This window comes from Myotis lucifugus, unplaced genomic scaffold, assembly GCF_000147115.1.
Source record: "Myotis lucifugus unplaced genomic scaffold, Myoluc2.0 scaffold_99, whole genome shotgun sequence".
Taxonomy (NCBI): Eukaryota; Metazoa; Chordata; class Mammalia; order Chiroptera; family Vespertilionidae; genus Myotis; species Myotis lucifugus.
In genome coordinates this window covers 2,312,140-2,336,867 of record NW_005871147.1, presented here as the reverse complement: position 1 = coordinate 2,336,867, position 24,728 = coordinate 2,312,140, and the positions used below count along the sequence as shown (strand labels likewise).

The following is a 24,728-nucleotide window of genomic DNA, read 5'->3' as shown; positions in this document are numbered from 1 at the left end:
CACTAATGTTAGTAGTGAATATTTTAGCCGATTGCCACGTCATTAGTCCTAGACTGACTTGTTTGGTGTGCACAACAGGAAATATTTCGCTTTTGGAGAACAAGAAAAATAGGTTTGAGAAACCAAGATGGCGGCATAGGTAAACACCAGAAATTGCTGCCTCCCACAACAAATTCAAAAATACAACTAAAAGACAAAACAGACATCATCCAGAACTACAGGAAGGCTGGCTGAGTGGAAATTCTACAACTAGAAGGAAAGAGAAAAGCACACTGAGACTCAGAGGAGCTGCAGAGGTGGAGTGCAGAGGTACGGAGGCGCACGTGGCAAGGGCTGGCGACTGAGGACGCGGCTGTCTTTTTGAATCTGGAGGGAGTCACAAGCCCCCGACTGCTCTGAACTCCAGTTCTGGGAAGTCTCTGGGGACCTAGACTCATACGGGGAGAAACTCGACTGTCTGGCAGTGTGCAGAACTCAGAACTCGAGGGCGGCTTTCTCTCGGAGGTGCTTGCAGCAATTACCGGGACACTGAGATGCGGGGCCCCTTAGGGCAGGGCTGAGGATCAGCCATAGCTGCTTGCTCGGCCCTGTTGATCCCCTGAGACCCCGCCCCACCCAAGCTGCGTCAGAGGCTTTTGCATATGAATGCCCTGGCCCTTTGCAATCTGAAAATTACCTAACAAACTGCAGCTGGGCCAGACAGACCCAGAACTTCCAAGAGAAGGCCCAAGGCCCCACAGAAGCTTGCATTGCTTCACAGCTGGGCCTCATTTGGGCACCTCCAAACCCCAAACAAGGAAGGGGAATCTGCAGATCTCTTCGTAGCTCCTACTGGGTAGCCTCAGGCAGAGGCTAAATTAGCACCTCCTTAGATCCAAGAGCCAGTGTACCCAGTGGTCAGAGTGGGACCATCCAGATTACAACTCCTCAGATCCATAAGGGACACACTCAGGGGGCAGACTAAGTGAGCACCAAAGCCCCACTGAAGCAAGTCTTGCACCATAAGGGTGTCTTCAGCACAGAAGTTCTCCCACTGCAGACACAGCTGATTCTCACAGCCAATTGGCCTGGAGGTCAATTCCTCCCAGTGATACCTACAACAATCAAGGTTCAACTACAACAAGACTGTGCACAAAGCCCACAAAGGGGTGCACCAAGAGTGTCCACCTCAGGTAATTGGGGAGGCTGAGCCACTGGGCCCTATAGGACACTTAGCACATAAAGCCACTCTACCAACACAGGGAAGCATAAAAAATGCGGAGACAAAGAAACAGGTCACAAATGACAGAAATGGGGGAAAGCAAACGACTGGATATAGAGTTCAAAACCACACTTTTAAGGTTTTTCAAGAACTTTCCAGAAATCGCCGATAAATGTAGTGAGATCCTCAAGAAATCTAGTGAGACCCTCGAGGTTATGAAAAAGGACTAACTAGAAATTAAGCATACACTGACTGAAATAAAGGATATTATGCAGAGTTCCAACAGCAGACTAGAGGATCGCAAGAATCAAGTCAAAGATTTGAAATACGAAGAAGCAAAAAACACCCAACTGGAAAAGCAAAATGAAAAACGAATCCAAAAATACGAAGATAGTGTAAGGAGCCTCTGGGACAGCTTCAAGCGCACCAACATCCGAATTATAGGGGTGCCAGAAGAAGAGAGAGAGCAAGATATTGAAAACCTATTTGAAGAAATGATGACAGAAAACTTCCCCTACCTGGTGAAAGAAATAGACTTACAAGTCCAGGAAGCGCAGAGAACCCCAAACAAAAGGAATCCAAAGAGGACCACACCAAGACACATCATAATTAAAATGCCAAGAGCAAAAGACAAAGAGAGAATCTTAAAAGCAGCAAGAGAAAGACAGTCAGTTACCTACAAGGGAGTACCCATAGGATTGTCAGCTGATTTCTCAACAGAAACTTTGCAGGCCAGAAGGGAGTGGCAAGAAATATTCAAAGTGATGAATGCCAAGAACTTACAACCAAGATTACTTTACCCAGCAAAGCTATCATTCAGAATTGAAGGTCAGATAAAGAGCTTCACAGATAAGAAAAAGCTAAAGGAGTTCATCACCATCAAACCAGTATTATATGAAATGCTGAAAGGTATCCTTTAAGAAGAGGAAGAAGAAGAAAAAGGTAAAGATACAAATTATGAACAACAAACACACATCTATCAACAAGTGAATCTAAAAAGCAAGTGAATAAATAATCTGATGAACAGAATAAACTGGTGATTATAATAGAATCAGGGGCATAGAAAGGGAGTGGACTGACTATTCTTGGGGGGGAAAGGGGTGTGGGGGATGCGGGAAGAGACTGGACAATAATCGTGCACCTATGGATGAGGACAGTGGGGGGGGGGGGTGAGGGCGGAGGGTGGGTTGGGAACCGGGTGGAGGGGAGCTATGGGGGGGAAAAAGAGGAACAACTGTAATAATCTGAACAATAAAGATTTAATTTAAAAAAAAAGAAAAAGAAAAAGAAAAATAGGTTTATTTGCATTACACTTATTAATTTGTACAGTTATTCAGTGTCTGGTAAGTTAATGTTCAAGAAAAAATATTAATTTTTATTAAAATGTTCTATTATTTTGTTAACGATTACTCATTTATTTCAGCCCTTTGTATTCAGCATGTCTGTATCGAAATAAACATACGTTTATATGAAAATTGAAACTTTTGTTTTTTTGTGGCCCACATAAACTTAAACCTTGTTTATTTGGCCTGTGTTAGCCTTTGAGTTTGACATGCTTGCCAGACACAGTCAAGATACACAAAGAAAACTGATAGTATTTTTACACAACGAATGCCAAAATGCCCAAAACAACACAAGTTTTTAGTCATAATTCGCTCATGGTGTGAACAAGTCAAGATGACATCTAACACCTAAGATGTATGTTTCATGATTAGACTGAAGCACATGGATGGGGCAATACCAAGAAAAAAATATTCTTGCAGTTTCAAAATTAATACAGTTTCGGGGGGGGGGGGGGGGAGGTAGGCGCTGGCTATGGCTAAAAGTTTTTTTTGTTTCTGTAGTTTCATATAATCACCTATAATGGCATCACTTTAAAGACAAAAGACTAATTTCTCTCAGCTACAGTAAAACTGATTATATAATGTTTCCTTTAATGTTAGTTTTACTTAATTCTAAATTAAAGACCACAAAGTAGTTAACACTGAACCATGACTTAGAAGCCACTTAGAAATATATACCCCGTGGCTGTGTTTCATTTCCGGAGCTGGCCAGACCTGTATTACCACTTGCATCTGTGCTTATAACTTCCTACCGTTACCTTCTGGAGCAGAAGCATCAAACTAACATTATGTAACACATACTGACAACTCTCTTTCACAGGAATCTCTTTATTCAAATATTTTTTTCTGTTGCCTTAAGCTTTCTGATTCAATCAATGCTTTTTGTGTGTGCCACTATGACTGACAAAATAGAATCGTGAGCATCTAAGGTACTATACGAGATACACTATTTCAAACTAGCCCACCAAAATGATTAAAACTTTGTAGTTTTAAATTAAATTTGCATATAAATTCAATATCCTTCAAGTCCCAATATAAAAGAGCAGTTTACAAAAATTTAAGTAAATTGTTATAAAATCAGTAAAATATTCTTAATCCAAATATTCATTAAATCGTTTATCTACTTGCTTGGCTGTTCACAGATATTTCCTTACAAAATAACATTCAGTAATCCAGATGAATTGGGAAAAAGGGTTAAACTTTACCCAGAATCTTGGGCTATTTAAAAATGGGTCCTGGCCAGGTAGCTCAGTTGGTTGGAGCGTCGTTCCAGTATGCCAAGGTTGCAGGTTCAATCTCCCGTCAGGGCACATTTAAGAGTCAACCAATGGATGCATAAATAAGTGAAACAACAAATCTCTCTCTCTCTCTTCAATCAATAAATAAATTTTAAAATGCTTTTGGGTAAATCCTAGAAGAAAACATAGGCAGTAAAATCTCGGGCATTTCTTGTAGTATGTCATTTTCTGATCTATCCCCTCAGGCAAAGGAAACAAAAGAAATGGGATTACATCAAACTAAAAAGCTTTCGCACAGCAAAGGAAACCATCAACAAATGAAAAGACAACCCACTGAATGGGAGAACATATTCATAATGATACATCTGGTTAGGGGTTAATATTCAAATTTTATAAAGAACTTACAAAACTCAACACCAAGAAACCAAACACTTCAATTAAAAAATGGGCAAAGGACCTAAGTAGATAGTTCTCCAAAAAGGACATACAGATGGTCAATAGACATATAAAAAGATGCTCCATGTCTCTAATCATCAGAGAAATGTAAATTAAAACCACAGCTCAAATCTGTCAGAATGGCTATTACCAATAAATCAACAAACAATTGTTAGTGAGGATGTGGAGAAAAGGGAACCCTTGTGCACGGTTGGTGGGTATGCAGATCAATGCAACCATTGTGGAAAGCAGTATGGAGTTTCCTCAAAAAATTAAAAATGACCCAGTGATTCCACTTCTGGGAATATATCAAAATACCAATTCAAAAAAATATATGCATCTCTATGTTCACTGCAGCGTTATTTACAACAGCCAAGATTTGGAAGCAGCCCAAGTGCCTCTCAGTAGATGAGTAGATAAAAAAGCTGTGGTACATATATACAATGGAATACTACTGGGCTATAAAAAAGGAAATCTTACCTTTTGTGACAGCATGGATGGACCTGGAGAGTATTATGCTAAGTGAAATAAGCCAGAGAAAGACAAATACCATATGATTTCACTTATATGTGGAATCTAATGAACAAAATAAACTAACAAACAAAATAGAAACATAGATACAGAGAACAGACTGACAGCTGTCAGTGGGGAAAGTGGTTGCAGGGCTGAGTGAAAAAGGTGAGGGATTAAGCAAAACAACAGGATAACAGTACGGTGATTGCCAGAGGGATAGGCGGGTGAGGGAAGGTGGAAGAGGGCAAAGGGGTGATAAATAGTAGGGGAAAGAGATTTGACTTGGGGTGGTGAGTGCATGCTGCAGTATGCAGATGATGTGTTATAGGGTTGTACACTTGAAACCTGTATGGCTTTATTGACCAATGTCACCCCAATAAATTGATTTAAAAACATATATGTAAATACTTTATGGTAAATATCTACTATAATCCAAGATTAAACATTGATAATGAGCTGTTTTTCTATAATTTTTCATAATCATGAATATTTGAATGCATACTATCTATATAGCACTTTGTTTTTCAAAGCACTAAAAAATTTTAAACTTTTTGCTCAATAAAAATCTGATATCTCAATCTGAAACTCATGTAGTAAGATCTGTGACTAATTCAAATTTTGAATTAGAGTAAAAATTGCAGACTTTAAATATTGCATTATAATTTTCTATTACTATTTCAACTTTGTGTTTCCACAGAAAGCAAAGGTTTCCAACATTTTCATAATCTAATGAAAATCTCTAGAGGAGGGAGGAAAAAATATCTCTAGGAAAACTTTCCCTTAGTTTCAACTCACTGTTCCCAAATTATACTATCATCAGCCAAAAAAAAAACCACAACAAACACAAACAAACAAAATAACCCCTCCCCCCCAAAAAACAACAACAACTCTTATCCACTGGTTTTGTAATAGTCCTCTGAGGTAATCAATCAGGGTCTTTTTTTAGTTAGGTAGCAGACATCCAACTTTATCTATAACTGTATTAAATTACTCTCCTCATCTTTTAGTTACTGAAGAATATATATATTTACTAATACAGATTCATTCAGTGTAATATATCTAAAAATGTACCTCTAAATAGGACCAATGATTTAATTTTTTAGAAAAAGATATTACAGCCCCCAAAATGCAGCCTCTTGTGTAACTGCATTTATTATTAAGTCTCTAGGCACAGATGAGGGTAAACTTGAATGATTGGTTCCTTGGCAATGGGTAACACTGACGAGCTACTATATTTCCATGAATTAGCTAATTGCTTAATATGCCAATATGTTATAAGAGTACTTTAAAGACTTTATCTCACACAATCCTCATTTACAGTGAAAAAAAGTACCACTGACCTTAAACAATTTCTTCTAGGTCACATAGTCAGTGGCATGGCTGGAAGGATTTGACACACCACAAAGAGGTACTTTATGAACAAGACTAGTATATGCAATGAAGAATCTGTGTAGTGAAGCTTGCTGAATTGAGTCAAAAAACACTACCACTAGTTATCTACATGGTTTTGGCCAATCATCTCTTTGGCCTATGCCTCAGTTTCCTTACTGAGGCTACTTTGATATGCACCAATGTTTAAAAAGTTTGTGTACTAAACTAAAGGTTATAAATTGACAAATAGCCAGAATATTAACTATATTATTATAAACTCACAATAGCCTGATTTTCTAAAAAATATAAACTCTCATTTTTCAGAACATTTAAATTTTATTTTGGAAGAACCTGGATATCACTGAATCTCCTTGAGTGGCTAACCCAGGGGTGGGCAAACTTTTTGACTGGAGGGCCACAATGGGTTCTTAAACTGGACCGGAGGGCCGGAACAAAAGCATGGATGGAGTGTTGGTGTGAACTAATATAAATTCAAAGTAAACATCATTACATAAAAGGGTACGGTCTTTTTTTTTTTTAGTTTTATTCATTTCAAACGGGCCGGATCCGGGCCCGCGGGCCGTAGTTTGCCCACGGCTGGCTAACCCAATCCCACTGTAACTGTTTTTGGCTTTCTGCCTTGAGGCACCTCTTAAAATAATACACTCAAGCCCTAGCCAGTTTGGCTCAGTGGATAGAGCGTGAACCTGTGGACTGAAAGGTCCCAGGTCAAGGGCACATGCCTGGATTATGGGCTCAATCCCCAGTAGGGGTCGTGCAGGAGGCAGCCTATCAATGATTCTCTCTCATCATTGATGTTTCTATCTCTCCTTCCCTCTCCTTTCCTCTCTGAAATAAATAAAAATATATTTTTTAAAAAATACACTCAAAAGAAAAAGTTTCAATTCCAAAAGCATTGCTAAGTAAGATATACTATTTTGCTGAAAGCTCTTCCTCAAAATCCTCTCTAATTACCTTTGCTTTTTCCCCAAAGTTCACCCCAGGGCAGTGGCCACATTTCTTTCTTTCCTATTTCTACCAATTTCTCTGGCCTCCCTTCCACACACTCTCAAAATCCTATTTGCTTGTACCCAACAGAACAAATGTCCAGGAATAGGCCAAAACCCAATGAGGTTCCAGGTCATAACAGGTATCTTCATACAGTATTTTACTGCTACCTCCTTTAACTTCTGGGATAAGCCAATGGTCTAGAAATTCTATCAGATTTTATAAAGCATCCTTCCTATCAAGTTTTCATCCCTACCCCATAGCCACTGTCAAAATAATTGACAAGAGTATGCTACATGTAATGAAAGTAATCCCATTTTGTTTCAAGTTATTTAGTGTATCAAATGTTCCATTAAAAGGCTAACTGGAATTACATATGCAAACATATTAAAAAGTACACATCTCAATATCCACCTTCCAAAGTAATTTTTAGACTCATTTGATTATGAACAGTATTATTTTAGTTCCTTAAAGTTTTCAAATTTCTTTATATATATAAGCATCTCAATCTTTTGTCAATAAGCAGGGCACAACTTGCCAGAAGGAAAAAATTAGATGAAGGAAAGAAAGGGAAACCCCCTTATGTAGTTAGAGCAAACTTCTGACATCTACTCATCTAGACAATGGAATTTAGACTCTAAATTACCATAAGGATCTGCCCAGAATCAGTGATTTACAACACCATTTTTTAACTTAAGGTGCAATTTGTGATTTTTCAATAAACTTATCTTGAAAAAAGAATGATATTCCACAAACAATAACAAACTATTAAGACAGCAAAGGTAAAACCAAGCTATGCATTAGGAAAGACAATTCTACATTTAACACCCTAGATTACAGCAAGGAAAGCCCTCACACCACCATTCACAAGTCTCGGTTCAAGCAATTTATTTTTGGCAAGCCAAATCACAGCTGTCAACGCTGGGTTTTTTTCCACCCCAAAATTACATAAAGTATTTTGAAAAAATATAGACATCTTCAACTGGGGGAAAAGTAAGTTATAAATGCCGTGTGTTGTTACAAATGCTTTATATAAAAAAAAAAAGTCACACGGGAGGAGTTTTGTTTTGTTTTTTTAAAAAAAAAGAGCAAACAAACCAACCCTGGAAGATGCAGCAGAGCCCCCTTGCTCCCGAAATAAAACTCCTGGTGGCTGTAACAGCAGCGGCAGCGCTACTCCCGACAGAAGTTTTCAGCTGTCACTTCTAACAGCTGAGCGCTTCCTAGGAGAGAAGCGACAGGCCGAGAAGAGAGGTGGTTGTGGGAGGTCTGACGATGGAACACTCGAAATCTTACACTCGAAGGGAAACCCTTCCGCACTTCACCTGCACTGAGGGGACACCCAGCAAGCGCCGTCCCCCTCCCCCCAACACGCGCCACGCCACTCGCGCCCCGCCACACTCAGGTCAGCCGGAGGGATCGACCGCGCGCCCGTCCTCGGTCCCTGCACTGACGGCTCCGGGCTGCGCTGCTCTGGGGCGAGGGACGCGACCTGCACCTGCGAGCCCCGCCGCGGCCTCTCACTTCGGGCCAGGTCCGCCCCGCCCGCTCCCCTGTCTCGGGCCGCGCGGCGCTTCAGCTGGTCCGGGAGACTACGCACCCCCTGGGTCTCCGCGCTCTCGGACGCGCCAGGCTTCCCGGGCCCGCCCCGCCGCCCCGGCCCTGTCACCGCCGGCCCCCCGAGACCACGGGCCTCACCCCCTCCTCCAGTTCATCCTCAGAGCCCGCGTCCTCTGGCTGGTCCAGGTCTATGTCAAACACTCCTGCCATGTCCTCAGCTTCCCTGTCTCGGAAGTCCGGCGCTGGGTAGAAGCCGTCCCGCCTCCGTCGTCGCCTCATGGGCCCGGACTCGCCGCAGACACCACCGCCGCTGCCGCCATCACTGGCTGCTTGAGCTCAGTGCGTCTGCGCTTAGGCCTTAGACTGGCTCTTCAAGTTCAGCGCGAGAGCATGCGCACAAGGTTCTGTGAAGCCAACTGTGGGCAATGCACATGCGTACAACTATCGCCAGGAGTGAGGTACTGGCAGACACATGCGCAGAAGCCCAGCCGAAGCCGCTTGTGGAAGCTGGATCATGCGCAATGTCAGCTCAAGCATTTGATCAACAGTGAGCATGCGTACCGCGTTTGAAGTTGATAAATTGAAATTGAACATGCGTAATTAACCTTTCTGAATAGGAAAAGAAAAAAAAATACAACAAAACTCTTCGTTTGTGGAACATGCGCATTCGTTGTCCCTAGTTCTTTTGGGTGTTGAAAGTGAGCATGCGCATAATGGCCCTCTGAAGTTTGAACAGGACAGAAACGGCTGGTCCTGGGGCTGTCAGTGAGTGGGGTGAATGGGGGAACTCCTAGGATTAGTGGGGAAAGGGAGAGTCTTGGCTTTGCTATTTATTACTTAAGTGGGCATGGGAAAGTCACATAACCTTTCAGAGCCTCAGTTTCCTTATCTATAAAATGAGAGTAATGATACCTAGTTTGCAAGGTAGTTTGAAAATTATGAGTAAGCCCTAGCTGGTTTGGCTGCGTGGATAGAGCCTCCGTCCCAGGTTCGATTCCAGTTAGGGGCACATGCCCGGGTTGCGGGCTCGATCCCCAGTAGGGGGCGTACAGGAGGCAGCCGATAACTGATTCTCATCATTGATGTTTCTATCTCTCCCTCTCCCTTCCTCTCTAAAATCAATAAAACTATATTTTTTTTTTAAAGAAAAGAAAAAAGGAAATCATGAGTACAGAGTATGGCTCACAAGTCACTGCTCTTTCCAGTGCTGCATAGACCTGGTCTGAGGTATTTACAAAAAAATAAAAATAAAAATTGTCTCTTTTCATTGTTAAAAAATAGTGAAGACTTGCTGTAATATTTCATCTGGTCCAATTTTTCCAAGCTTGGTCTTCCTTGCTGTCCTACCTGAGCTAAACACAGTCTTTCTTATTAGTGTTACTGTAGTTACCAGGCCAGAAAGGTGATTGGTGGAGAGAGAAAGTCATTATTTAGAAGAGAGAAAATTAATGTTAATTAATAAATGTACAATTGTTGACTTAACTTCTGCATTCTATGTGTCCCTGTGGTGGGAAGTGTATACTATTAATTCCTTCAACCAGCATGCATTTTTGTTTTGTTTTGTTTTAAATACATGCATAGGAAAATAGGGAATGCAAATCAGACTTTGGAAACTGTTGAGCTGTGTATGAATAGATTTGGGTACAGTAAATTCCAAAACCATGTAGAGAAAAAGAACAACTTCCTTAAATGATTGGTTCCTTAGACGACATAGCTATTTCATCTATAACACCATATATGCATATGGCATTTTTAAATTATGTATTTTATTGATGTATATTAACACACATGGCATTTTATTTGTTCTTTATTTGTTGATAATATAGTGGTTCCAAAGCTTATATTTTTCTATTACAGGTTGCTCACTTTTTTGAGGAAATAGGCCTAGTTTGTGTCTCAGCATGTCAATAGTAACAGTGCAACTTGGTCAGTGTGGCAATCAGATTGGTTTTGAAGTATTTGATGCTCTATTTAGTGATTCACACTGTCCCCAGGGACTCTGCTCTAAAAGAGAGAATGAGGCATATCAAGCATCTTGCAAAGAAAGATTCTTCAGTGAGGAGGAAAATGGAGGTATGTGTGGTTCACAGTCCTCTCCTTTACTCTAGTATAACCAGCCACTTCAAGGCCAGGCCATCCACAGCGTGTCTGAATGTCATCCCTTCCCATCTTATTAGGGAATGACTTTGTGCTTGATCCTTTGTTTCTGTGTGAACAACCTTTGCCATTATGGTGGCATCTTCCCCCTCAGCACAAGAGCATGCTCAGATCGTGCCAATTTAAAAACAACAAAACTTATCTCTTGACTATAACTTTTGTCTTCTTTATTACCTCTTTACCTTCTCAGCTAAGAGTCTCAAAGGATTACCCACTTTAACCAGCTATAATCTTGCTTCTGCCCTACACCACTGACGCTGCTCTAAGAAGAGTTCCCAGTGATAGCCTAATTACTAAATCCCGTGGCTGTTTTATTTTCTTAATTTACTTAATTCTCTACTGGATTTGGTAACTAACTCTAAAACTCCCTCCTTAAAACTCCTTCTTCTTAGACTCTGAACCTTTCTTCTCCAATGGTTGTATCTCAGGTGCTCCTCTGTCCTCACTTGTACAGTTCTCTCTGGGCAATTTCAGTTTCTCTTGTAATTTGTGACATCTTTTACACGAATGACTCTCAAATCTCTAGCCTAGCCTCACTTCCAGGCAATGATTAGTGGACGTCTCCACCTGCATCTCCCATGTGTACTTCAAAGTCAGCATCTCCATATCCAGCATCATTCATTATCTTTCCTTTAAAACTTGGGCTCTTACTGCCCACATACCATCAGACATCAAGATCTGCTTAATTTAGCCCAGCCAGTGTGTCTCAGTGGTTGAGTGTCGAAGTCATGGTTCAATTCCAGGTCAGGGCACATGCTTGGGTTTTGGGCTCCATCCCCAGTAGGCGGGGGTGGTAGGAGGGCGTGTGTAGGAAGCAGCTGATGGATGTTTCTATCTCTCCCTCTCCCTTCCTCTCTCTGAAATAAATCAAAACATATTCAAAACAGATCTGCTTGATTTGCCTCCTCCATATCTCTTGAAACTCTTCTGCCTTTTCCATGTTCACTGTCATTACCTTAGTTCTGACTCTTGTCCTCTCTCACATGGACTGTTTCAAGACACTCAGTTTCCCTGCCTAAACTCCTGTGTCTATCACATCTATCCTCCACACTGCTGTATTAAAAAGACATCTGTCCCTAGCTGGTTTGGCTCAGTGGATAGAGTGTCGGCCTACGGACTGAAGAGTCCCAGGTTCAATTCCAGTCAAGGGCACATGCCCGGGTTGTGGGCTCAATCCCCAGTAGGGGCCGTGCAGGAGGCAGCCAATCAATGATTCTCTCTCATCATTGATGTTTCTCTCTCACTCCCTCTCCCTTCCTCTCTGAAATTAATAAAAGTATCTTTTTTTAAAAAAAGACATCTGATTATTCCTCCCCTGCTTGAACATTTTCAGTGATTTCACATTGCCTAAAAGATCATTTCAAGCTTTTAACATTGTACACAAGGACTTCCAAAATCTGAGCCCTGCCTGCTTTTCCATCTCCATCCATCACTTCTACTCCCTCCTCCATCATCTGCTTCAACAATCCTAAACTGCTTGTTGTGTTCATGGTATTTTGTACCTCCGGATATACTACTCAGTTAGTGAGGATTTGTTGTGGGTCATCACATGATACAGTGATTAAGTGTTTCATCTCTCCAACTAGCCCTTCTAGGGCTGGATTGGTGTTGCCTTCATCTCTGTGTTCCCAGCACATGGCACATGGTAAGCACTCAACAGATGTTTGTAGACCTGACCCAGTGATGATTGTAACTCACACTGATTCATCCTGCTTAGCTGAATGCTAGGCATTATGAACCATCTGCATATACCTGCTGCTGCCCACCTTGATTTCTGAGCAGTATGACCAATCTTTCTATCCTCCAACTTCGGATTTTTTGTGTGTGGCAGGGGGGACTTAGAAGTTTATACTCTGTGTTAGCCTAAATACGACATATGAAATATTATTCTTTTATTCCGCCCCCTCATCTCTAGTTCCAATTGCCCGGGCTGTACTTGTTGACATGGAACCTAAAGTTATCAATCAAACACTATCAAAGGCTGCCCAGTCTGGCCGATGGAAATATGGCCAGCGTTCATGCTTCTGTCAAAAACAAGGTTCTGGAAACAACTGGGCATATGGGTAAGAATAATTCATCATGATTTTTCAGTTTAGATACAGCTACATAGTCGATTAGTAGAGAGTGTAGTTACAACTGCACGGTTGATATACTGTGCACATACTCTTAAAATTACTATTTTAAAATTTAGGGTATGACTTCACCCAGAAGAAACTCTCATTCTATCTCACGTATGTCTGTGCTTCAGGTCCAGGTAATGATGAAACTGTGGACCTCTTGCAGCAGGGTTTTCCACTTCTTCACTGTCATTCTGCCAACTAACTTATTATCAATATAATATATTTATCTTGCAGGTATTCCAGCTAATGGGGAATACAATGAGGCAGTAGTATTTCCTGGGGTTCTTTGGGAAATTCCAGTGCCTACGCTTAATTCAAAAATTCTGATTTAATTGGTATGGGAAGAAGCCCAGATATTGGGATTTTTCAAAGCTTCCTTAGGTGATTGTAATGTGCAAAAAAGTTTGAGAACCACAGCTTTAGGAGTATTGTTATGAGTATTGAATATTATATTGTACTATAACCTTACAGAACTACCTGGTAATTGGAATCTCCAGCTAAAGGAATGGCCTGTAACAGAGAATTTTCTGTACCTAGTCAGTTCACTGTCCTAGCATTCCTGCTCTCCTGTTAAGTATGTTTAACTTGTGTATTTTACATTTTGTGCCTTTCATGAGAGTTAGTTCATGTTCATGGGGTTAAAAAGCCTTTTCTGTCCTATACCTTTCTCTCTGTGTTGCATATCTCTGGTTAAACTGTAAGGTGTTTGTATTTGTTCCTTTTGCATTGCATAGTTACTCTGTTCATGGACCCAGACATGAAGAATCTATAATGAACCTAATCCAGAAGGAAGTAGAGAAATGTGACTCCTTGAGTGGTTTTTTCATCATAATGAGTATGGCTGGAGGCACAGGCTCTGGGCTAGGAGCCTTCATTACACGGAATTTACAAGATCAGTATTCCAACTCCTTGAAAATGAATCACATTATATGGCCTTATGGAACTGGTGAGGTAAGAACACATTCACTGAAATTTTTATATTTCAATCCTGCTGCAGTTGCAATACATGTAGGCAAAAGATAGGTCTGACCCTTTCTTTGGAAATGTTAAGTTACTGCTTCAGGAGTGACTATACAATATGGTACTTGCATGAACAATTCATTTGACTTGGCTCAAACTTTTGCAAACAGATGAGGTGTCCTGATCTCTAAAAATTCCGAAGAAGACAATTGTACATTTTCTCTCAGGGACCCATTCCTGAGTGAGTCCCACTGTCTACAGTATATAAAGCAGAGACCTTGAGAAATCATAACATGGAGGTGAGAGAAGTCACTGTAGGAAGGAAGTGTGATAGTAACGCTTGCCATCCATTGAATCTTTACTATATACCGGGCACTGTTCTAGTGATTTACATGCATTCTATCATCAACCTTTAAAACTCTAGGAGTCTGGTATAATTATTATTCCCACTTTACAGAGAGGAAACTGAGGCACAGAGGGATTAAATAACTTGTGCAAGGTCATAGAGCCAGAAATTGATAGAGCCAGGACTTGATCCCAGGCAGGATGCCCTGAGAATCCACTCTCTTAACCACTATTCTCTCCTGCTTTTCTTACTTCTGACCTTCTCCTCTCCAGGTTATCGTTCAGAATTACAACTCCATTTTGACTCTTTCTCACTTGTACCGATCTTCAGACGCCCTCCTTGTTCACGAGAATGATGCTCTTCATAAGATCTGTGCAAAACTGATGAATATCAAGCAGATCTCCTTCAGAGATATAAATCAAGTCCTCGCCCATCAGCTGGGAAGTGTGTTCCAGCCTACTTATTCTGAGGAAGGCTCATCTCACTACAGAAGAAATCCACTAGGTATTTGTCCTCCTGTATGTTATTGATAGGAAAGTCTTAAGTTCTGAGAGCCTCGAAATTACTCTTCCTTGGCTCCTCTCCTCTGCCAGATATACTCGGTCTCCCTCATCTCAAAAGCCTTCCTAAGGAGCTGCTTAGCTCTCTGAACTGTCTTACCGAAATGTTTGGGAAAGTTACTACATTTCTCTCAAGAGTGGTGGATGCCCATGGACTATTCTTAAGTATTCTCTCTCTCTTTCTCAGAAAAACTTTGAGGTATAATTCACATACCATACAATTCACCCATTTAAAGTGTACAAGTCAGTGTTTTTTTAGCATATCCACAAAGTTGTACAACCATCATTTTTATCACTCCAGAAAGACCCACCACCTTGGCCGGAGTGGCTCAGTGGTTGAGTATCGACCTATAAACCAGGAGGTCACAGTTAGAAATGATTCCCGGTCAGGGCACATGCCTGGGTTGCGAGCTCAATCAGTGTGGGGCGTATAGGAGGCAGCCAATCAATGATTCTCTCTCATCATTGATGTTTCTATCTCTCTCTCCCTCTCTGAAATCAATAAAAATAAAAATAAAGCCACCATTTTTTATTCCAGCTTATTTGGCAAATAGTGCCTTATCAGTTCAAATCATCTAGATGCAAATGACTCTGTAATCTATATCCCCCCCTCTCTTGCCCCCACCCTAATCTCTTTCCCAAATAGTTTTTCCCTATCCCAGTTTTCTTAGTTACCTTCTGCTTATTCAAATTTAGCATGTTCTGAATGGATTTATCATTTTCCCCCTGTCTTCCTCTCCTGCCACCTCTTCTTCAGTTCATATCACTGATTTCTCCCACTGTCCTCACATCTTATCAGTGTGCTCAGACCTGTAGGTGCCATCTCTGTCATCTGTCTGCATTCTTCCTCTTTGCCTTTTGTGACAGCCTCTCTACTGATTTTTCTCCTGTCTCCATGACTACTCCTTTTATTCCCCTTTTTCCTCCGTTTTTCAGGCTCTAAATGCTAGTCTTGGATCCTCTCCCTAGTTCCACGGCTTTAAATACCACTTGTCTTTTCCAACCTGCCAGTTTATCTCCAACTCTGACCAATTCCCTGAGCTCCAGATTTCTATATGGAGCAGCCTTCCTGACATCTCTATGGACACAATTCATGGACATTCCAAACACACTGTGTCTAAAACAGGTCCTTTAGCTTTCCTCCAATTTTGTTTCTTCCTCAATTCCTCAATTGCTCAATCTTTAAAACATAAGTCCACTAAAGACCTCAGATACCCACATAGTTCTGCTCAAGTGACCTTCTCAACAAAGCAATCGGGGATTGTGAATTCCGAGGGGGTCCCAGTCTGCCACCCGGGGTGACTTTCTCTAGCTATACTCTGACGGGCACAGAGAGTGAGAAGCACAGGGCTGACCCAAGATTGGATTTTTTCACCAGAAAGATTTGATGAAGAGACAGAAGGGCAAGGAGCTAAATAAGGAGGGAGGTGAAGAAAAGGGAACGCTGCCCTCGTTGATTTTGCTCAGTGGATAGAGCCTCAGCCCTTGGACTGAAGGGTCCTGGGTTTGATTCTGGTCAAGGACACGTATCTCTGTTGCAGGCTCAATCCCTTGCCCTGGTCGGGGTGTGTGCAAAGGCAACCAATTGATTTGTCTCTCTCACATCAATTTTTTTTTTCTCTCTCTCTGTCTCACCCTCTCCCTTCCACTCTCTCTAAAAATCAATGGAAAAATATCATCAGATGAATCAGGTGAGGATTAACAAAACAAAACAAAAAAATAAGAAAAGAAAGGGGAAGACTGATGGATTGAGAAGGCAGGACGTCCATAGATTAGTCTGTCTTAGTCCACTCAGGCTGCTATAACTCATAGGCTGGGTGGCATGTAAACAACATAAATTTGTTTCTCACAGTTCTAATTACCATTTAACTAGATAAAATAAATTAGAGAACTCGGAAAATTTCTAAAGGAATATTTAGTGAATACAGAAAGACAATAAAAGCATATTAACTCTTAGGCTTACTCTGTTAGCTAAATATTTCATTCATATAAACAGTTACTTGGTTTCTAAACTCTTTGTTTCTTTTTTGGCAAAGTGTTATTTCTCACTCATGCTAAATTGGTGCCCAAATGAAGCAAATACATAGTCTTTAATAGACTGTCTCTGAAAGTTTATTTACATTTTAAAATTTAAGCAATTCTGGCTTAGAGGAGAAAAATACTCAAAGACCATCAAATCGTGGTTGTGTATAGACCAACTGGAATAATGCAGAATTAAATTTTAGTTAAGATTTTTTTTTTTTCTTTACAGGAGACTTAATGGAGAATTTAGTTCCCCATCCTGAATTCAAGATGCTGGGTGTTCGTAACATTCCCCAAATGTCTGAGCACTCCCTGGCATACAGCACGTTTACTTGGGCTGGCCTCCTCAAGCATTTGAGACAGATGCTCATTTCTAATGCAAAAATGGAAGAAGGTAAAGGGTATTTTAAAAATATGTAGCCCACAAGCTGGGAAGAATGCCTGTACTGGAGTTCTCAATATAAACTGGCTTGGGCCAGTTAAAAAATAACGGCCCCTTCTTCTGGCCAGGGAGGGGCCTGACTCAACAGGATATCCCGGGAGGGCTTCCTAATCACCCCACAGTGTCATTTCCCAAAATAATTTCAGATAACTGTGAATTTATTTTTATTTACATTTTATTTTTATTAAAGTAATATATGAACAGAGTTTTTAAAAACAAGTAATTAAGCCCTAGCCAGTTTGACTCAGTGGATAGAGCATCAACCTGTGGACTGAAGGGTCATTTGGATTCTGGTCAAGGCCACATGCCCAGGTTGCAGGCTCCATCCCCAGTAGGGGGCGTGCAGGAGGCAGCCAATCGATGATTCTCTCTCATCATTGATGTTTCTATCTCCCTCTCCCTTCCTCTCTGAAATCAACAAAAAAGTATATTAACAAAATTAAAAAAAACAAGTAGTTAAGACTCATTTAAGTGTATACTTAAATCCATTTTAATATTTACAGATTTGTATTATAAACATAAAATATTTACGATTTTGTTTACATACATTGCAGTGTACATATATTATAACTCAACCTTTTTTTAAAAGCCAAGTAATTGCCTGCATGAATTTATAATGAGGAAAAGAGCAGTGTCCTGTCCTACACCTCCCCCACTGCCCCGCTGATGCCTTACTTTCAATGTTTTTAGCTGCTGCTTCTGGAATTTGCCTCCATATTTCTAAATATCTTGCTTATACTGTTACTTGTTTTATTTTACATGTTTAGATATTATCAATTGCCTCCCTAGTGTAAACATTGAGGATAGAACCTTTTTACACGCCTCTACACACACACACACACACACACACACACTTTTGGATTAGATCAGTTATCAATGGTTGAATTACTTTTGCTACGTAAATACTCATAGTTAAGCCATGTAATATCATTATTCTGCCCTTTCATGACATTGATAGTTTGCTTAGGTACAGGATCCGAGGTTGGGAATCATTTTTAATCAGTATTTTGAATGCATTACTCTATCATCTTCCAGCGTCCAGTGCTACTGTTGAGAAGTGGATCTGATTCCTAATCCTGTTTTGTTCTCTCTTGAATCTTTTTTTTTTTTAAATATATATTTTATTGATTTTTTTACAGAGAGGAAGGGAGAGAGATAGAGAGTTAGAAACATCGATGAGAGAGAAACATTGAGAGAGAAACATAGATCAGCCGCCTCCTGCACACCTTCCACTGGGGATGTGCCCGCAACCAAGGTACATGTCCTTGACCGGAATCGAACCTGGGACCTTTCGGTCCGCAGGCCAATGCTCTATCCACTGAGCCAAACCGGTTACGGCTCTCTTGAATCTTTTAGGATTTTCTCTGTCTTCAGCATTTTGAAATTCCTTAATGTGGACCTTTTGGTTTATCTTAGTAGAACATAAAGGTTTTTAAAAAATCTATTTTGTTTCCGGCTATATCTTCAGAGCCTGAAACAGTGGCCCAGCAATAGTGTCCCTCAGGCTAGACTAGAGCCTCAGTGGCTTAGCCCTTCCTAATGGAGGGGTGCACTCCCCCCGCTGCAGGGAGTGGGAAGGGTCTGGGGCTCTCAGTGCTTCTCAGCCAGATTTTTAACTAATCCCCCTGTTTCTTCCTCTTTTGGAAGTGCCTGGCCCGCCTCCAGGACCTCCACTGGGCGCAGGAGTTTCAGCTTTCCCTGGTTGCTAAATTAGTAACCACTCCTTCATTTGCTTTCCAGCTTCCAACATTTCGCTGCCATGATCTCCTCTGCCTTTTTTCTTCTTATGCCTTAAAAAAAAAAAAATCCTTGTATTGTCTTGTTAGTGAGATTTGGGGAGAGAGTGGCAGTAAACTTGTTTATTCAATCTGTCATGTTTAACTGGAAATCACTACTAAGTATTATCTTTGTAGTGTATATTTTACCACAAATCACAATAATTTAGGTTTCAATACTATGGAAGTGGATTTCTTCTACATCTAATTGTAATTCCTTAGGGATTTTAGATTATAGTGCCTGAGGTTTGGAGATAAGTGGATAGTTCACATCTTAAAGTAATGCTTCCCGAATTTTTTGGGTCACAGTATATACCTGTTTTTCTAGCAAAACCTGTTAACATCGCAAGGAACACTGTGTCCCTAAGGGTAATATAAGGTGTGCTGTGCTGAGCTCAGGTCAATAAACCACAATTTGCTTAGTCATTTTTCTATGAGGGACTTTAGGGTGTTAACATTTTTTTTCACAGGTATAGATAGAGCTTTTTTAAAAAACTGAATTTATTGGGGTGATATTGGTTAATAAAATTTATCTAAGTTTCAGGTGTACAATTCTATAATAGAGCTTTGAACATATAAATATTCATGTATATACATATATTAATAAATATATATACATCACTAACAAGGTTGAAGAATACAGTTTTAAAACTCTTCATTTGTTATCAGACTGCTCTGTATAAAGACTGACCCCGCTAATATTGCCATCAGCAGTATATCTGTTTCCACATGTCCTAGCAGCAGGAGGAATGAGTGATCCAAGATTGAGCCAGGTGGAAGTTACAGTGTGTTTTATGACCTGGCTTTGGAGTCACACACCATCATTTCTGCACCACCCTTTTGGTGATTAAGGTCAGCCCTATCCCATGTGGGAAGGAACCACACAAGGACCTGAATTCCAGGAGGCAAGAGTCATTGGGGTTCATCTTGGAGGCTGGCTACCACCCTCTCTCAGCAGAAAAAAACTTTTAGTTATCAAATAAAAATTTATGTAAAGTATATAAATTCTGTAACACACTTTTCTCTTCCTGTTCAAAGCCATTCATAAAATCTCTTGCTTTTTTTTTTTTTTTCTTTTGGTAGGTATTGATTGGCAGGTACGGCCTCCTTTATCAGGAGCTCCTACTCTTGGTAAAATGTCTGTCAACAGGAACCTTCACTTTAACACGTCTCTTGCTAACTTGGTCATCCTTCGTGGGAAAGAGGTGCACAGTGCGGATCTGGGTAAGCAGGGGTTAAGTTGAAAATTAAGATGTGCTTTTTGCACATGCATATGGTACACATGGTTTAAAAATAAATTTATCCCTGAATTTATTCTTAGAGAAAGGAAAATAATAATTATGTGTTTTTATAGCAAAGTGAAACCATTTTATCAGTATGTGGACTGAACACCAAAATAGGGGTGGTTTAAACAAGATACAAATTTAATTCTTTCTTCCTGAATCTGGTTGTTCTATTGTCTTTACCTTATGGCTTCTTCCTTTTAGTCCAAGACATCTGTTAGAGTTCGGCCACCAACTCACATAGAAGGGAGCAAAGAGGGGCACACCTCCTCCTCCTAGAGTTGCACACCACACTTATGTTTATATCCATTTGACTGGGGCTGAACCACATGCCACACCTCGCTGCAAGGGTCACCATGAGCACAGTTAAAATTTGGGGGTTTTGTTACTAAAGAGAGAGAACAGTCTTGTGGGACAGCTAGTGGTCTCTGTGACAAGCGTTTTGTTACAAAATTTTCAGGAAGTTGAAAGAGCAATCTCTTGTTATTTTTGTGTTTCTATGGCATGTCTCTAGACTTATATTATCCTTATTTGATGGTTTCAGCAGCGTCCAATTGGCTGCTTCTAGCTGTGATATAAAGAACACCAAACAATCTAGTTCTTGTAATACCCCTTAGATAAATAACTAGTAGCAATTAAAAAGAGAACATTTCACCCCAACTGGTTTGACTCAGTGAATAGAGTGTTGGCCAGCGGACTGAAAGATCCTGGGTTCAATTCCGGTCAAGGGCACGTACCTCGGTTGCAGGCTTGGTCCCCATCCCTGGTTGGGGCATGTGAAGGAGGCAACTGATCAATGTGTATCTCTCACATTAATAGTTTTCTCTCTCTCTCTCTCTCTCTCTGTTATGATGAGTACAAATCATTTATCAAAAGCAATGTAAAGCTAGTTTTATTTTTAATTTTTTAAAAATTTACTTTTTAAATATAAGGCTAGTTTTAAAAGGCAAAACAAAAGATATTTGGTTAAGTGGATAAGGAAATATTCCTTTATTAATTTGTTTTCAAAATTAATGATTTACAATGTAAACAATGGCTTATGTTGTTTTACTCTAGGGGGATTTAAAGATCCAGCCCTCTATACTTCCTGGTTAGAACCTGATAATGCTTTCAATATGTGGAAAACCCAACGAGCCTTTAATAAATATGAGAAGTCTGCAGCATTGGTCAGCAACAGCCAGTTCTTAGTAAAACCACTTGATATGATTGTGGGCAAAGCATGGAATATGTTTGCTTCAAAGTAAGTAAAAGATCAATCTACAAACCTTCCTAACCTTAGGCAGATAATATAATTTAAAACTCAAGGCAGGATCTATAGCAGTGGTTCTCAACCTTCCTAATGCCGCGACCCTTTAATACAGTTCCTCATGTTGTGGTGACCCCCAACCATAAAATTATTTTCGTTGCTACTTCGTAACTGTAATTTTGCTACTGTTATGAATCGTCGTGTAAATATCTGATATGCAGGATGTATTTTCATTGTTACAAATTGAACATAATTAAAGCATAGTGATTAATCACAAAAACAATATGTAATTATATATGTGTTTTCTGATGGTCTTAGGCGACCCCTGTGAAAGGGTCGTTCGAACCCCAAAGGGGTCGCGACCCACAGGTTGAGAACCGCTGATCTATAGCATCTTAGCCTGTTTGGGCTTCTTTGACAAAAATAGCATGGGATGGGTAGCCTATAAAGAATCAGTATTTGTTTCTCACAGTTCTGGAGGCTGGGAAGTCCAGGGTTAAGGTGATGGCAGATTGGATGTCTGGTGAAAATGCACTTTCTGGTTCACAGGTGGTGTCTTTTCTCTGTGTCAGGACAGGTAAAGGCACTTTCATGGGCCTCTTTTATGAGGGCACTAATCCTATTCTTGAGGGCTCCACCCTCATGACCTAATCACCTCCCAAAGGCCTCACTTCCTAATACCATTACCTTGGGGGACACAAACGTTCAATCCACAACGTGGAGTAAGCATGGCTACCACTTTGTGGGTGTAAAACTTTAGGCATGTTACTCCAGGCTTCATTTCCTTATCTGCATAATGGGTCCAAACTGAGAGGACCTGTGGTGAGGATTAAATGAGATAATCATGTACAAACATCTAGTGCAGTGCCTGACTAGTAAATGCTCAGTCATTGTTTATTATTATTATTGTTGTTGACTAAATTAGTTTCTACCTGAAATGAAATTAAAGCAGAAATTTCATTATAAGACAGGGACAATCAGATAGTTTTCTAAAATAAGATCCTTGAGCCCTAGCCGGTTTGGCTCAGTGGATAGAGCATTGGCCTGCAGACTGAAGGGTCCTGGGTTCGATTCCTATCAAGGGCACATGCCTGGGTTTCGGGCTTGATCCCCAGTAGGGGGCATGCGGGAGGGAGCCGATCAATAATTCTTTTTCATCATTGATGTTTCTCTCTCTCTCCCTTCCTCTCTAACATCAATAAAAAATATATTTAAAAATAAATAAATAAAATAAGACCCTTGAAGTAATAGAAGAGATCCTTATCTTGCTCAGAAATATTGCAAGTGCAACTCCACTTGATACTAAGGAATGTCTACTTCATATTAAGAAATGTGTTATCAGGTTTCCTGACCTCTGCCACAGTGACCAACTGTCAGTGAAAAATTCTTCAAATGATTGGACAAGGCCTCCACTTGGATTAACTAGGATTCCCAAGTTTATCGTCACTCTCTTGGACACTAAAAAGGCAGGGAGCCTGCATAAACTTTGAAAGTTTGCTAATCTTTGGAGCCAACATTGAAGCAAAAGAAAGACTTTTAAGATAGTCTATCATCTTTAAATGTTCATGAGCTGGGAAAGGTCTATTTATTGTTTGATTTTAAGAGTTATTTATCTGTCTGGTATTTTTCATTTTACATTTTCTGTTTCTTTTGCCAGAGCCTACATTCATCAGTACACAAAGTTTGGAATTGAAGAAGAGGACTTTTTGGACAGTTTCACATTATTAGAACAGGTTGTTGCCAGTTACCGTAATCTCTGATCTTGAACAAAAGGTTCAAGGGGGAAAATGCCTTACGTCATTTTTGGACTAAAATATTTTCAATACTATTTTCACTGTATGTTTTCAAATTCTGATCTTTTAAAGCCAGCCAAGTCAAATGCTTATTTCTTCTGCATACTATGCCCACAGAATAGAAGAAGAACCTTTTAAATAGAGAATATCATCTTTTCAATGAAAACATCTACTTGGTATTTTCATTTGCAAGACACAAAAAAATTGGTGCTTCTATAAAGAACTTTGGAAACACTTTGCTTAGATGTTGGAACTCTGGAACTATCCAAAAAGGGGAATATTCTGTTTTGTCCCTATATGCCTAACTCTTCTTCTTCACTTCAAAAAGGATTCATTAAATATGTGCTAAACTTTCACAGCACAATTTTAAGTTAAGAAATTGCAGTTATGTATTTAAATGTACTTATCTTTGAAGTGAACGTTATGAACCACAAGAGGGAGCTGTTGTTAAATATTACAGAGTGAACATCTTGTATATTTTATTCTATAACAGGTAAGATTTTCTACCTTAAGCAGCTATTTAAAATAAAGCCACAAAACATAAAAAAATAAAAATAAAGCCAGGATTTTGTTAATAAATATACATCATGCTTGTTTGCTTTTCTTAACCTTTTTGGTTATCAGAAAATTGGTTCTTAACCTTTTTGGTTATCAGAAAATTGGGTTGGTTTTTCTTTTAGATTTTGGAATGCCAGGGCAGAAATTGATTTTATTCTGACTAGTGCTTTTAACTTATTATAGGTATTTAGAAGATGGTTATATGCTTTTCAGTAAAAGGGGTAAGAGCTTGCACCAAAATTTCACTAAGTTGAGAAATTATCACTAAGGAAATACTGTGCTTGATGAAATTGGCACATCCAGAGGTGTCGGTTTCACTCAGGACAAAACACAATTGAAAGTTGGCAACTGAGTTTGCGGGGAGTGGTGTACTTCAATAAAACACATCACATGTGATGTATTAACAAATGTAAAATGGGAAATAGGAACATTTGCCCTTTCTGCCAAATCTACCAGTGGTGATTTATTTTTATTTGGAAAAATGACAGTTCACAGCTCCACTGGCTCTTCCTTTTCTTTCCATATGGAAACGATTACCTTTTTTGCTGTTTTTCTTATCAACTGTTGCTATGATTTAAAATACTGAACCATATCTTATTTCTAAGGAATGTAAAAAGTGGTCTGTCTGTTCAGCTGCTAAAAGGCACGCCCCACTGCTGCATTTTGTTAACCCAAGTATACTTGAAAAATAATTACATCATAATTTTTACAAAATAACATTAAAATTGTTTGGCACTGAAGAGATCCTAAGACTAAGTCAATTTTCCAAACTAAACCAGCATTAGTAAATATCTGTA

At 39.9% G+C, this 24,728-nt stretch overlaps 2 protein-coding genes across 16 annotated transcripts in view; one reads left to right on the top strand and one right to left on the bottom strand.

The window, feature by feature from the left end:
* Positions 1-9,085, bottom strand: part of RPS6KB1 (ribosomal protein S6 kinase B1) — a 41,775-nt gene extending 32,690 nt beyond the window's left edge. For 4 of the 11 annotated variants that reach the window (XM_023756819.1, XM_014458732.2, XM_023756818.1 and 1 more), the window contains exon 1: positions 8,808-9,085. In XM_023756819.1, the coding sequence (XP_023612587.1) occupies positions 8,808-8,948 (141 nt within the window). In that variant the 5' untranslated portion in view covers positions 8,949-9,085. Of the gene's footprint in view, positions 1-3,749; positions 3,894-4,697; positions 4,736-8,211; positions 8,333-8,807 lie in introns of those variants that run through there. The other 7 variants (XM_023756813.1, XM_023756812.1, XM_006092226.2 and 4 more) reach the window with 7 other exon arrangements.
* Positions 9,083-23,748, top strand: TUBD1 (tubulin delta 1). Of its 5 annotated transcripts, none has more exons than XM_023756820.1 (10): positions 9,200-9,216; positions 9,816-9,896; positions 10,527-10,742; positions 12,742-12,889; positions 13,681-13,897; positions 14,525-14,756; positions 17,064-17,228; positions 20,135-20,275; positions 21,391-21,574; positions 23,238-23,433. In XM_023756820.1, exons 3-10 carry the CDS (start codon positions 10,571-10,573, stop codon positions 23,338-23,340), a joined length of 1,362 nt encoding a protein of 453 aa, XP_023612588.1. In that variant the 5' UTR covers positions 9,200-9,216; positions 9,816-9,896; positions 10,527-10,570; the 3' UTR covers positions 23,341-23,433. The 5 variants fall into 5 exon arrangements, with proteins under 5 accessions (XP_014314220.1, XP_006092285.1, XP_006092286.1 ...); XM_014458733.2 differs by lacking the exon at positions 9,200-9,216 and adding an exon at positions 9,241-9,434; XM_014458734.2 differs by lacking the exon at positions 9,816-9,896 and having other exon boundaries at positions 9,083-9,216.
* The last annotated feature ends 980 nt before the right edge of the window (positions 23,749-24,728 follow it).